General features: G+C 36.6%; 2 protein-coding genes across 6 annotated transcripts; one reads left to right on the top strand and one right to left on the bottom strand.

Moving 5' to 3' along the window:
• The first annotated feature begins 1,703 nt into the window (after positions 1–1,703).
• Positions 1,704–5,617, top strand: LOC118039869 (uncharacterized). 4 transcript variants are annotated; one of them, XM_035046685.2, is made up of 8 exons: positions 1,704–2,283; positions 3,184–3,544; positions 4,056–4,127; positions 4,270–4,334; positions 4,433–4,583; positions 4,819–4,899; positions 4,996–5,085; positions 5,213–5,617. In XM_035046685.2, exons 2-8 carry the CDS (start codon positions 3,290–3,292, stop codon positions 5,300–5,302), a joined length of 804 nt encoding a protein of 267 aa, XP_034902576.1. In that variant the 5' UTR covers positions 1,704–2,283; positions 3,184–3,289; the 3' UTR covers positions 5,303–5,617. The 4 variants fall into 4 exon arrangements, with proteins under 4 accessions (XP_034902576.1, XP_034902578.1, XP_034902575.1 ...); XM_035046687.2 differs by lacking the exon at positions 1,704–2,283 and adding an exon at positions 2,388–2,725 and having other exon boundaries at positions 4,819–4,890; XM_035046684.2 differs by lacking the exon at positions 1,704–2,283 and adding an exon at positions 2,394–2,721.
• A 519-nt stretch (positions 5,618–6,136) lies between these two features.
• On the bottom strand, positions 6,137–14,418 carry LOC118039868 (sulfhydryl oxidase 2). Of its 2 annotated transcripts, XM_035046682.2 has the most exons (12): positions 13,804–14,417; positions 11,426–11,450; positions 11,261–11,353; positions 10,695–10,876; positions 10,024–10,093; positions 9,857–9,925; positions 9,679–9,752; positions 9,441–9,594; positions 8,212–8,252; positions 7,035–7,181; positions 6,515–6,958; positions 6,137–6,347 (listed from the first exon to the last, which is right to left on the bottom strand). In XM_035046682.2, the coding sequence occupies exons 1-12, from the start codon at positions 14,028–14,030 to the stop codon at positions 6,326–6,328; spliced, it is 1,548 nt and encodes a 515-aa protein (XP_034902573.1). In that variant the 5' UTR covers positions 14,031–14,417; the 3' UTR covers positions 6,137–6,325. The 2 variants fall into 2 exon arrangements, with proteins under 2 accessions (XP_034902573.1, XP_034902572.1); XM_035046681.2 differs by having other exon boundaries at positions 6,137–6,958; positions 13,804–14,418.
• Between the last annotated feature and the right edge of the window lie 222 nt (positions 14,419–14,640).

Below are 14,640 nucleotides of genomic sequence, written 5' to 3'. Positions count from 1 at the left end.
TTTAATCATGGATATAATCGGCTATTTCAGAGACCTGTTAAATTCAGGTACGGTTTGCGACCATGTTCCTGGCCCCATGTCACTCTATTATTATTATTAATTTTTTTTTTTCCTGATTTATCCGGGAACTACATGGACAGGCTTCAAATTTTATATAAGACATGAAAACTGAGAATAAGGCTTCTGGTCATCCTACCTGAGACAGAACCTCTGATCCAGTTCGCCTGTATTGGCGTCTTGTTGTAACTCTTGCATCATTGGATCCACAGTTGCTCAGAAGGGTACTGAAAATGTTTATGGGCTTGAATAGCGTCATTGGGCTTAAGAAGTCCTTACAGTACGGACACCCTGAAGGGCCCACTGTCCTGAAAGAAAGAAAGCAAAGCTCACAAAAGCATCCACAAGACAGTGAACATGACATGGTGGAGTGATTGGGCCTAAGCTCATAAAATGATCATTCTGTCACCAAGTCATATCGAGGCCTGTTTAATGGTCCAGACATGGTGGTGTCATGGCCATGTGCCCATGTCTACCAATGGCGTGTAAGTTTTTATTTATCAAATCGACCATAGGTGGTGGAAAAAGGGTTTTACTAATTATTAGGATCTGAATTCGGATGCGTCTATGAGCCAAGAGTTCTTAAATCAAATTTCTACTGCAATCACTGCTCTCGCTTCCTCTGTGCAAAAGAAAGGAGAAAGGGCCACCTTCCAATCGCTAGATGCTCATGATTTTACTGTGGATCAGTTGAAAAAGACGCTAATTGGACCAAAAGCAGATCTTGATCATGATATTGATGGAGTGATAGAAGTTAAAGAATTTGATAAAGGCAGAAAAATGCCTTTGAACTTCTCTCAATTCGCCAGCACAGTAAACCCTTGTCGGTACTTTGTGACACCAAAGGAGCAGCCTTGAAGACAGTATTCTGGGCATGAGAAAAAGCAAAATTGTGCGCTTAAGGATGCGTGAAGAAAACATCATTATTACACCAGGTTCATGTCTGATGTATAAATGCATGATTAATTCATAGTAATTAATGAAGAAAACCATGAACTAGAAGGGAGAAAGAAAAAAAAATGCCCAAGGAGTTACTGAGGACCCTGAACTGCTAATAAGCACCTTACTATGTTCAAATTCAAGAATTCAGCCCACTTGCTTTGCTACATAGGGAAAAGGGGATGATCTCATCCTTCATTCCGTGTCATATATCCTTCTATCCTAATAAATTGATGGCCATTCCTCCATGATCCATGCGACACTGCACATCCACCGGGCACTGCTTAAATTTCATGGATCATCAGGGATTTTAGAGCCCCCACACTCAATGGGTTTTCAAGATCAAGGTATTTTCAGTGAGATTACAACTTCTATTGTCACTGAAAACCATAGCCAACTTGATCAAGTGCATCGTTAGTAACTCAGACACCAGAGTTTGAACAGGTAAAATGGAGAAATATAATCTAGGTTGGAAAAAGTCATATGAAAACGGCTAAGCATGTATAGCTTGTTATGAGGCTAAGCTGCCGTTCAATACCAGAGAAGCAAGAAAGAAGAGCTATGCACTGTCTTTAAGCAGTTTTCAGCGATAAGTACACTTGAAGTCAAATTTCTCCACCATAATCTGGCAACGACCTCCTAAAATGAGGTAGGCTCAAGACTTGATATCACTCGAAGAAAATGAAACCTGTAAAGGTAAACTGGATGCAAGTTCATGATCCTCTAAGCATCTGCCCTTCACTTTGTTGAATGCATCGGATTATTTAGATGCAACAGAGAAAAAAAAAGGAAAAGGCAGCCATGTCTTAATCCTAAGTGGAAAATTCCTACATTTTACATATTGCCGAATGAACTGACCGATAGGCTTCCAGCCACAATATGAATTTAACAGACATCCAATCTGTCACGGCACAGAGATTTTTTGGCACATAAAAGAAAACGATGGGATGAGAGGCGGCCACTTTAACAAAGCTATATCCAAAGCTTGCAAACCCCGTTTCGAACATGATTTTTTCAAGACAAGTCCCCACTCCAGTGTCTATTGCTTATATTAAAACATCATTATGTGTGCATCATGAGGAGCAGTGTAGTGTGAAGATGGAAATCATCATATTTGCCATTAATTACTCGTATTTTCTGTGGATTATGTAAATCATCTTACTAGCAGGTGGGTGGTTAATACATATGTATGCGGTGGCAGAGCTTTTTGCAGGGGCGAAAGCAGGCATTAGGTTGAGAGGGCCATGACAACCAAACATTTAAAAGCTTTACATTTTCATCCTTCAAGTTATGTGCCATTCCCATTGGTTTTTCATTCTTATTTAGTTTTCATATGCATCCTGAATTTTGTTTTATGATTTAAAAATATATAAAAAAAATATTTCAAAAAAATAATATTTTTTTACGGAATAATATCTGTGCTGCTGCATTTCCGGACATTAACGGCATGTCAAAGTCGCATAAAGTAATTAATTAGATTAAATGGCAAGAAAAAAGAACAAGCAAATCCAAAAATAGAAGAAGAAAGAAGAGAAATGGGCAACAAGGGAGAAAAGAAATAAAGAATGAGTACATTGAAGTTTTACACTTTAAGATTATAAAATTATCTGAAAAATCCTGACGAGATGAACCAAAAAACCTAAAGAAAGCTACCAACACAGACCATTTATAAAATTCATTGTAAGACCTATATTCCTAGCTTGAAGAAATTACGATCCCTTTCTTGTACGTAAGTTTCTCCTTTCTTTCCTTTCCTGCCATCTTTTTCGTTATACCGCCTTTTCTTCTGCTGATTCTCATTTTATTTCTTTTACCTGTTGAATTGGTAAAGTTCTTTCCTTTTCGTTGCATCTGAGAGCTTTCTTTCTTTTGATCTTTTGTCTCTCCCTTGTCTTTTTTTGGGTTTTCTCTGCTTCTTGTTGTGGTTTTTTTTTAATGCTTATAGTTGTGTTCTCCTCATCCGGGCCCTTGCCATTTCTTGTGATTGTTGGTCTCTTTTTGTGATTCTACTTGTTTGGCAGTTTTGTTCAAGCCTTTTTCCACAAAGTTGTATCTCTTTTTTCTGATTTTTTTGCCCTTTTTCCGCCTTATATTTATGTCCGTATTCTCTTTTTCTGTAACATTTTTTTGGTTGTTTTTGTTAAAGTACTTAACCTTCAAATTTTCGTTGTTTTATTCCAACCACAGTGATTATTTATTTTCAAGGGGGCTCACAACAGCTTGGTTCTGGGCTCGGATTTCTTGAACATTAGTTGAGATTCATCAATTGGTGGTTGTTTTGGAAAATTGAGAGATGGGGGATCATTTTGTGTTGCTTGTGAATCGGCTGTTAACTGAATCCACATTAGAAGCTGCAATTGAGAGCAGAAACCTGTCGATGCAAGCCACAGCATCAACAGTTGATGACACTAAAATTGATAAATCTTTCCAGAAAGTGGATTTTGGTGATACATCGACTCCAAGGAAATTGGTGGAGTGCAGGATATGCCAGGATGAGGATGATGATTCCAATATGGAGACACCATGTTCTTGTTGTGGCAGCTTGAAGGTTCGTTGAGCTTTTATTTTTCTTTATCAGCCAAAAATAATTTTCATTTATATCGGTGTTTTTTTTGGAGAATTATGAATTCTTTTCATGCATACGAGAATGAGTGTTAGTCAACTGTCAAAGTATAGTTTCGTTACTTTCTTTTTATCTACTATTGAATTCAAAGTAAAGTTGCCAATTGGTCTGAAGTCAAAGTCATTAAGTTTGAAACTCAATGCTTCGGTCTTTCTGTACAATTGTTTTGCCTTTTGGAGGGAGAATAACTCACCAAATTGTTTGGAAAAGTTCATCATCACTGCTATGTTCTAGAAGGCTTCCTTTCTTTCCTCCAAAAAGACCACAACCGATATTCTCAGTTTGACTTGGCCAATCTTTCCTTCAAAGATAGGGTATGCATTGGTCTCCTAGATGAAGTTGCCAACTGTTTTAGTGTAGCTTGACTTAGCCTTCAATACGATCATAAGTAGCTTGCCCTTTCTGACAATGTTCATCTGATTGTTCATATTCGCAGTATGTTCATCGCAGGTGCGTACAGAGGTGGTGTAATGAGAAGGGTAACACTATATGTGAGATATGCCACCAGGTACATTATGTTCTTTCATATTCAGCTTCAATCTAGTTACTATCATTGGTTCTGGGGAATCTTTGTAGTTGGCATGAGGTTCTAGTCTGTCACCAACAAATTTGACCATAGCTTTAATGGTACAAAATTTCATTGATTTCAGGAGTTCAAGCCTGGTTATACAGCACCACCTCCCTTGTTCCAAATTGGGTTTCCAGTGAACTTCAGGTGATCTTGCTTGCTTCTTGGTTTTCATTAAACTTTTGTTCTAATTGTATTTCCATTTCACTAGAACTTCACCAATCTGCTCCCAACACTTTAATCAGGGGAAATTGGGAGACTTCCAGAAGGGAGTTAAATGGTCCTCACTTCATAGCAGTGGTCTCAACTGAACGTAACTTTTTGAACAATGACTATGATGAGTATTCAGCTTCAACTACAAGAAATGCAATCTACTGTCGGTTAATTGCTGTAGTTGTAAGTCTCTCTCCTCTTTCTTTCTTTTGGAATAAAATATGAAAGGAGATTTTCCAGGAGAACCTTGAAAGAGATACAACTGTCGTGTATGGACATTCATTTCTCAGAAGCTAATGTTTCCATTTTATTAGACGATGTTCTTATAATTTCTTTTCCTTTTATAACTATATTATTCCTCTTTTCACCATGGCGTTGTCCCTTTAACAATCTCATTACTCTATTTGTTCTCTTGCAGTTCATGGTTCTTTTAATTCTAAGGCATTCTCTCCCTCTTGTTCTTAATGGAACCTACAATATCTCATTCCCGGTATTTATGGTATAACAATTTGAAATGCTACTACAACTGGAAAAGACATTGATGAAAATCATGTGTGAAAAGCATAGACCAACACTTTCTTACTTTGTTTGACAGTTGTTATTTCTACGAACTGCTGGGATTATTCTTTCAATCTTTGTCATGTTAAAAGCAGTGACTGCTCTCCAGCGTTGCTGCCTCCATCAGGTCGGTTCCAGCCACAGTATACGATCTCGTGCTTCTTTTTTTACACTTACGATATGCTGTTGAACTATATACTCGATGCTCATCAATTTTTCTTTGCCTATTTTTTGGTTTCATTGTTGATCAACAGGAGCCTCCAAATTCATCATTTTATTCATATGATGAAGATGCTGAGCTTCCAACCCTGCAGCCTCGGCCACATATAATAAATGTTCATTAGAATCTGCCAGATCTTCAGGTTACTATTTCGTTTCAAGGTAGATGGAGATAATTTCATTCTCAAGTGTGAAAAAAAGACAGAAAGAACAAGTTTCCAAGGTGGCTTTCTCACTGGGCAAAGTTTAATGGGTTCCGATTTCTGAAAGAGCACGGTATCTTGTTTGTTGACAGTGACAAACAAACGACAGATCCCTGGAAAACAATTGTGATTTAGATTCCTAGATTTGCATTTTCTTTACTTCTCTATCATCAAAATACTTTGTACAGTAAAAAAAAGGTTCCAAATTATATACAAGCATTTATACGAAGAACACAAGCTGACCTAACGAGTGCAAGTCTCACTCTTTCTATCCTTAGCTGCTAGAATTTGAAATCTAATCTCTTGCAGCAATACCAAATGACTTGATACGCAAAGGTGTCAATCAGCTAAATTGTTTAACAGTCAAGTCTGGAGGATAGAAAAAGGTATTATCCACTGTCAAAAAGTTTCCTGTGCAAATGTTTTCCACATGATTAACAGGAAAGAAAAGTATGATAGCAGCGAGCTTAAAAATCCAAGCAACAGAAATCTTCCTCTTTTTTCACACCATCAAATGCACATACACAGAGCCAAGGTATGGTACTTGGGTTCAAAAAACTGTACAGCGAATTAATCTCACATCCAAGTGTAAAATCCAGCGGATACAAAGGAACAGTCATACCCTCTTAAAACTGCAGCATCCATTCTATCTTAATAAGATCCATGCTCAACTGTGAATCGTTGCAGTTTTTAAAAGTGAGAACAAAAAAAAACAAAAAACAAAGAAAAGGCAAATAAAGAGAGGAGAAAATGATCTCTTGTAAAATTGAAATTATAATATTAATCTGTAGAATCCAAAAGTGTGCTAAAAAGGAAATGTCCAGAAAAGGGTACAAAGGAGGACCTCAAAGCAGGTCAGTATGATTGTAATCTGGATTCCTAGAGTCTGATTGAACCCCGACTGGGCACCTTAATGACTGTATGGTTTTGTCCTTTTTAAATATCTTAGTTCCAGCTTCTCCTTGGCCTGAAATGTTGGGGAAGGAAAAAAAATAAGAAAATTCACCACAAAATTTTAAGCATCTCACCATCCTGTCAATTTTCTTTTGGTTAATACTTTATATCAAAATTGAAAAAGCTCATCATCCTCGTTAATATCAAATGTTCTTTAAAGAGTGTAGTTGGTGGTAATACTTTCGGTTTTTTTGCTGAGAACGCCAGTAGCAAGCAAGCGCTCCAAATGCACAGCTAGCAAGCGCTATTGCTAATGCAGCCCCCACAGGCACCACCACTGCATTCGTTGAGGCCACTAAATCTGCAATAGCCCCATCAGTCACTTCATCCCCAAGACGATCCTTTTCCTTGTACAAAGATGCAAGAGTTTCGCCATAATAACCAGTCAAGAACTTGTATACTTCATTCAAGTTCCAATCTACTTGACCAACTCCATTCTCTCTATGGTTACTAGAGCGATGACATGAAGAGCAGAGCTGTTTTGGAGGCCAAATAATCTTTGGGAACTTGGGGTCACCAGTTCCTACAGAAGCTTCTTCCATCATTAATCTCTCATTGACTTTATTATGGGTACTCCACAACCAAAGGGCAAAGTCACGGGATGTATTGAAAGGGGCAGTGACACTGCAAATTGGAAAAGCCTATATAAGTAGGAAGGAGCTTGAGAGCCTAAAGGTGACTTATTCTGAGTTGATTTTACCTTGAACACATTTGATAAAAATGTTGACGACACTCCTCGCATATAAAGAAGTTGTTGATAAAATCACACACTGTAGTGAATGCAAACTGGCTCTCTCCATCCTCAATCCTCACAGAGAGTGAATGCAGTACAACCCATAAACCACAGCTGCAAACGATGAAACAAACAAATGGAACAAGGAAGATGATTGGTTAAACAATTCAACAGTAGAGGAATTTTATAAGGGTCATAGCTGTTCAAAATAAAAGAGTTTGGTTTCCATGGCATGAGAAAACACTACTAAAGATGCCAAGTTTTATATTACTGTGTAAGCTGGAAACAGATGAGCCATTTTTTTATAAGAGAAAAGATAAGCCTCAAGCAGCGGTAAATACTAGATACCATCTCACAAACATTATAATAGAAGCTATCATAAGATTGCGCATACATATGCATGGATGGATAGTGGCATACAAAAAGTAAAAGCAATTTATGCTTTCTTTCTGAATCCAAAAGGTTAAACTGCCATACACTTCAAATTTGCTATTTTCAGAGCAGGTAAAGCAAATTACTGCTTATCAGCAGAAGGAAATGATTCTTGGATCTGAAAGCAAACTTAGAGCTTCTCTGGACCCTAGCATCTATAACAGTAAATGCTATCACTAACAATCATCGCTACCACCTTAGCCATAACTGCATCCACCACTATCACCAAGATGTCTATTATTTCCCTAGTAACCACACCACCCATGTATTTAACAGTCCCAGAGTGTGGATTGCCACTGTCATTCTTGCAAATCTGCATTTCTTTAAGTCAAAGATCTTGGAAAATGGTCAAAAAAATGAAGCAGTGGATCAGTCCTCAAATTCTGACATACCCAGTGATGGTACAATGGAGATAGTGGAGAACATGAAAATGTATGAATTCATATTTGTCAACTATACACAGCCTTTCCTAGCAAGCTGAATAACTCATTACAAGAAATGCTCAAATGTGAACAGATACAAGACTAACAAGAGACTATTTTAGGCTTAGTTTGGATGCACCTTGTCATATCAAGAAATGTAGCACTACTACACATGAACTCGCCATCTCTAGTGTATCAATAACTGGGTAGAGCGCTATAGCAAAACTTAAAACATACTGAACAAAGTATTCATCCTGTAAATAATTGGAATAAGGAAAATATGCTGTTACCTAAAGCCCCTGGTATCATTCTTGCTGCCACGGCAAAACATCTGACAAACACACAGCCATTTTAAAATAATATATTAAGAAAATCAATCCAGCAATTTGACAAGTAACAAGATGAAAGCCATAGCTAAACACACGGTGCAAACTAGTATTAGCTAAGCTACCACAGGAAAAAGGGCAGTAACAATAACATTTTCAACAAAAATTAACCATACATCATTGCTTGATCTCACAAACAAATTTTCAGTTTCTCAAAAAAAATTTAAAAAAATATCTAAAAAATATACAAAGGAAGCTAAATTGGAATGGATATTTTAAAAAATCACAAACTTAGTTCACTCTTATCATATGGATCAGTAGGCGCTTTTGCAAACATTAAAATTACTGAATGGCTCCAGAAATGTTAAGATGCCATTTTCAATATTGAAAGCATTAAAATAATATTATGTTCCACCAATTCTTACTTATTCAAAGCAATGGCTAGAAGAAAAAAACAACAGTCCAAACTAGGTACTAACCACACAATAATTTTAGAAAATGAAAGTAATTTAATAGAGCAAGTAATAACTCAATAATTGTCAATTATCACACAGAAATTAACTGACATGATACCATTTCAAGAATGGCACACATAACAGTTTAAAAAATGCTGATATTTGAGTACAGCACCCCACAGATCAATAAATGGCGTATATCCCAGAGACACAAATGCTCACGTGCAATCATTAGATGATAGATTTAAGCCTCATACACAAAGAAGCTTCATTAAACTAGTGCATCCAAATGCCACTTTATAATTTTACTTCTTAGACAAATCAGCTCAGATTATATCATATAAGGTTAGCAAGTGGCAACATTTTTTCCCAAAATGACAATTTTGCTTCATTTGTAGAAAAATACAAGTAAAAGGGTGAAAATTGCTAAAGAAGAGAGGGGCTCCGTTAAATTTTTGAGTATTTTAGAGGAGCTTATTTCTGCAGTAATTTTAGATTTAATATCAGAACCCATCAACAAAAATTATATATAATTAAACTCTCTCCAAAATATCAAAATACATCAGTCAAAAATATATACATGCTAACCAGTATTAGTTAATGTCAAAACATACCTAAATAATTCAATTTGACTACTCTACACTTCAGTCCTAAATTGGCCAGGGCGGACTACTGCTTGATATTATCAGTATAAAACCAGCAAAATTTCCATCCTTAAGGAAAGAGAAAAAAACCTACCCAATAACCTCGAGGAACTTCTTTCCCACAAATCTGGAAATTCCCCAGCATCCCCTTCTCATCACTGACAGCTTCCTGTTTGTCAGGTGACCACATATCTGGTGGGCACAAGTCATCAAAATTCACAAGCACTTCTGCACTTCCCTTTCGGCACCTAATACAAATAATCTGGAGTAGATCAATGAAGTAATTACTGGCTTGGGGATGGAAAATTCCATTCCAAAAAGATGGTGTTTACCTCTTTGAAGGATGATGGGCCACTAAAAGTTGAAGAAATTTAATAAGTGAAGCCCGGGTGTGTGGTTTGATCATCTGCAGAGCAAGCATATAAATCATGGGTGGAGAAAGAGCAAAGAGAGACAATGCAAATGAGCATGCACCCACACAAAACATAACCAGATGGGGAAAATGTCTACCTTGTGTTCTAGTATGATTTCAAAGGCAAAGAATGTAGCCTCCTCAACATCATACACAGCACGTGCAATCTTTCACAAGTTATGCAACATTGAAGTTAATATCTTAAATTAATGAAAGAATTTATATTGAAAATAACAAAGCAAGTTTGAACTATGCAAGCAGAAACCTGTCCAAGGTCTGATATGTTTGAAGGAAGATGCTCATTTTCAAATTTCTCATCATCCAAGCCATATGAACTGCATAAAATCATGAAAGGTTGTAACAGGGCAGCAGACTGAAGCCAAAATCCAGTATCGCAGAAACGAAAAAACATACACAGCCAGAATCAGAAGCCTTCAACAACAGACTTCATTGAAACAAAATAACATAATTCAATGAACAGAAACCCATTTCTCTGAATCCAGAATAACAACGCCCAAGGCACAAGCTGTTGGCATATCTAGCGCGTGCAGCATCTTTTGATTGCTTAGTCAAGATGCATGCTGTAGTTAAGCACTTATATCGCAAAACTGACAAAAGACTTTATCATGTGCACGTCACTAACACAAAAGCAATAAAAATATGAAGTATAATTTTTTTCTACTAATAGTACAATAGAGAAGAAAAGAACTAAATCAACTAACTAAAAGGGAGTATGAGGTACACTATCAAATGATTATGTGAAACATAAAATTTATCCAATTTCTTTCTACTTCTAGAGAAATTTGATACATGATTCTGTTTCATAGGCACACTATTAACAAATTTTATCATCAACAAGCACATTTGAGGAAAAGGCATGTAAATTACAAGATGAAGATTTCACTTAAACAAGGAGTGGTTAGGAATATCTAATACCTGCCCAATTGCTTATTGATCCAATTGAGCAATCTTTCAGCTGTCCGTCCATCATCAATGAAATGTATTTCACTCTTCTCTTCTTTAGGCTCCCAACCACCAGATGCAAATTTAGAAGGTGGGCCCCAAAACAACATAGGATAATGACTCACGGAAAATTTATCACAGAGTTTATTATTTATCTGTGCTGCCAAACAAGTTAAAGAGGGACTAGTCACCAAGCCACCCATGTATATCAATTGACCGAAACAAAGCTATAAGAGCCGCAACTTTACAAACATCATCACTAATAGGAAAAGGCTAAACCAACAGTTTGATGAGGTTAGAAAACATTTATGCCTATATGAATAACTACAATCCTTTTCTCTGTTCACCAATCATTTGAAATAGTTGGAAACAATATTTTATCAAGCTTCATTCTTTTCTCTTAGTAAAATTTTGCTAAGAAAGCCCAATTTAAGTGCTAATGGAAACAACTAATTTCCTGTGCATTGCAAAATAATTTGAAAGGAGTAGAATATGACCACAGCGTGTATTAAAAGAAATCAAGAAGACGGTATATATACCTTCAACGCACAATCCACCCTTGTCATCAATGCAATACCAGGATGCACAGCGTCAGGCCCATTGAAAAGCCTTGCAACCTTTTCATAATGGGGCTGCATATTTGAAGCTCAAGAAATAAGAAAATAAACAAAAAAATGTTAATGCAAAAATGTATCATACAATACCTTATAATTTCTGCAAGCAGGGCACCTGAAAAAGACAGTCATTGCAGGGAGAAACAAAGGTCATATAACTTACTGTTATTGTTAAAATAAGACGAGCAAGAGATGAATCACACAGAAAATGTAATAACCATCATTGCACAAGGCATGATTCAACAAATAATCTGCATGGGAACATGGCATGCTGTATTCTTTTACAATTTGATAATTTATGAATTTTTCATTGGTTCAGTATAATAGATATTCAATTAATGGTTGTGCATACAAGCAGATTAACCTGATTTTGAGAAACCAACAAAAATGCGGTTGTGGCCAACATAGAATAGACCAGGAAATAACTTGGTCAGCAGATAAATAGTTATTTATAGTTTAAGCAATTTCAATCTTAAATTGTTTAATTGGCCCATGAAATGATGTCGATGTGACAAATAAAGAAATAGCCAATGATTGCAAGTGCCACTATTTTGAACAGGGACATGTTACACAAAGTAACTTAATAGATGCAGACCCATTACGCAGCAATTTTTAATTTCTGCTTGTCTAATTCAGAATACAACTCCATCAAGGTTAAAGTGCTTGTCCAATCATGAGATCACAAAATAGTGGTGACTTCTTTTTCTGAACAACAAAAAGGTACAATTAATCCTCAGGAACAAGTTCCTTGATAAATAGCAGAACAAGCTCGTAGTGCAGCCACCTTCTAAGTCCAAGAAGGAACAGTGGAATATGTCCAAGAAGCTGGCAGGCATAGGTTGATAAGGGTGTCATTGTCCATAATGAGTTGGAGTTGGAGAAACAAATTAACATTAAGGAGAAACCATGGAAAACCAACACAAAGTCAAATCAACTCAAGTGGACCTCCAGGTAGTGGCCATCAGGGAAGTAACAGTGCACTAAGAGGAAGATCCTTTTGACCTTCAGCTCAAAACATCAGTACAAAAGGTGGCTGTCTTAGCTTAAAACCATGAACTGAAGGATCACCCTGCCCCCCGCGTTAGCTTATAACACCAGGGCCAAGGTGGCCTGTGACAGCTAGCTAGCTCAAAAAAATACCATTTAGAAGTGGTTTGAGTCTTGGGAATGATAAACAAGAATAGAAGACAGGTTTTATTATTGTGAAGTTCTTCTATCATTTCAGACCACAAATCTTTTTCTCAGTTTTAGTTTTAGAAAATCAACACAAATATAGGAATCATACAGGCCACATTAACAATTATCATATACAAAATGGCTCTATTATAACTTAAGATAGAACACAGGTTATGCAGGGGAAATAATTTACTGGAGAGCATTCAAACAGTGGAGCAAGAGATGATATCAAACTTAATATAAGGTAGCGAGAAATTGAATCTCAGGGGAAAAAAGTTATGAGCACTTGAAACAGTCGCTAAATAAACAAGTATGTTGACCCCAATGTGGCAGCAAGTATCGAAATTAATAATTGTAACAGACATGGAAACCTTAATTTTATTCATTGCACAACCCCTATACACTTTCCATCATTTACTCAAGTCTTAATACCTTTCTCAAGCTCCTGTATATACAATATTCTATGGTTAATGTATCAAATATAACAAACTGTTATGTGGAAGGTCTAACAAACACAATATGAATCAGGCACAAGAAACTGATTGTCGTGTGATTTAAACAGATCCAGTCCAAATCTCACATTTCATGTTTTGTCAAACAGCTAGATTGCAAACTAAAAACTGAATCAGCTTTATGAGATAAGAAAACAATATTGGTCATACAGGGAAATTCTACAAAGCTTCCCTAAAAGGGAAGTCATTGCAATTTTTACAGAATTTGGTGTATGTTTTGCAAAATCTTCACTGAATTCTGCAAAAACTCACTTTTACAGTCACCGAATTTTATTGGATATCATTTGGTGATTGTATTACTGAATTCAGTAACCAATTTTTCGAATAACATAATGCAGTGAATATTTCGCAGAATTCAGTTGAAAAGGTCGTTGCCTTACTTTATTAGTAAAGACATTATAGAAGCCACAATCAAAATAAAGACAGCGCCAGCACTTTAAAGTAACAACCCTTTTACACTATAGCTGTCTTTCTTTTTCCTCGGCAGACTTGTAACTCAGCAAATGATGGAGTCTCGTTATCTGATCAAACTAATGTATGAAAAAACAAATTATATTTGCACTAGTCACAATTCTGTTCTTAATCATCCCTCTAAAAACCATAAACAGGAAAATCCATCAAAAGTTCTGTGCTAAAAATCACTGTTTTTTGAATTTAATACATAAAATGATAAAATAATTTCGTGATCAAGACTAAAAATTTTGAAAATTAAAGCGCTTCATTTAATAGATAAATAACAGAAAGTAACAGCTAGGTGGTTTGGGATGAACAGTAACTGACCAGTGAGCAAAGAACTCGACAATGGCGTGAGCAGCGGGAGTGTCACGAAGAACAGCATCGAAATTCGTGCTATTCAAATCAACAGCGTAATCAACCTGCGCTTTGTTTTCGCTGCTTACAGCTCGGAGGATCGAACGCGATCCCGACTGAATCGACGCCGCTTCCTTGGAGCTAATTAGCAAGAGCACGATCACGATCAAAATCACTGATGCTTTAGACATAGACATGGTAAAATTATTACTGTACAATAAGAAGAAGAAGAAGAAGAAGAAACTCTGATTGTTTCGATATGGAAACCCCTTCAGTGTTTTTTGGATGAGGTTTAGACAAGGAAGAGGGAGATCTGTTTTTTCCTTTCTATTGTGTGTAAAGTTAGAATTTAAAAGTGGGTTGGCGACAGGGTGGTGTGGTGGGTGTATTCGATAGATGTGGGTCAATTTCCGGCCGAAAGCCGAACGGCTTGCTGCTGCAATGTGTACAGTGCATTTGGCCCAGGGGTGATTTGTTTTTATTTTGGCGAGAAAAACACCCTCTCGCCCTTATGGTTGCGGCAAATGTTCCTCTTACCTCCCATTTTTCAGAGTTTGATCGATTCACACCGAAATTGATTAAAATGTTTGGCAAGAACTGCCATATATTATAATGTTAGAAAGGTATTGAGTTGCAATTTGTAGATATACAAGAAATGATATATTTCCCGTAAGAAAACGCTATATTAGTCGCCTCGACACTGGGTCTTTGTTGTGAGAGTGTGGTGGCTTCCGTTTTAAGATGTTTTTTAAATATGTATTTGCATTGAAAAAGTATTGATTTTATTTTTAGTTTTTGAAGCGTTAA

This window comes from Populus alba, chromosome 8 (assembly GCF_005239225.2).
Source record: "Populus alba chromosome 8, ASM523922v2, whole genome shotgun sequence".
NCBI classification, from domain to species: Eukaryota; Viridiplantae; Streptophyta; class Magnoliopsida; order Malpighiales; family Salicaceae; genus Populus; species Populus alba.
The sequence above is the reverse complement of the archived record's forward strand: the minus strand, read 5'-3'. Positions and strand labels throughout refer to the sequence as shown.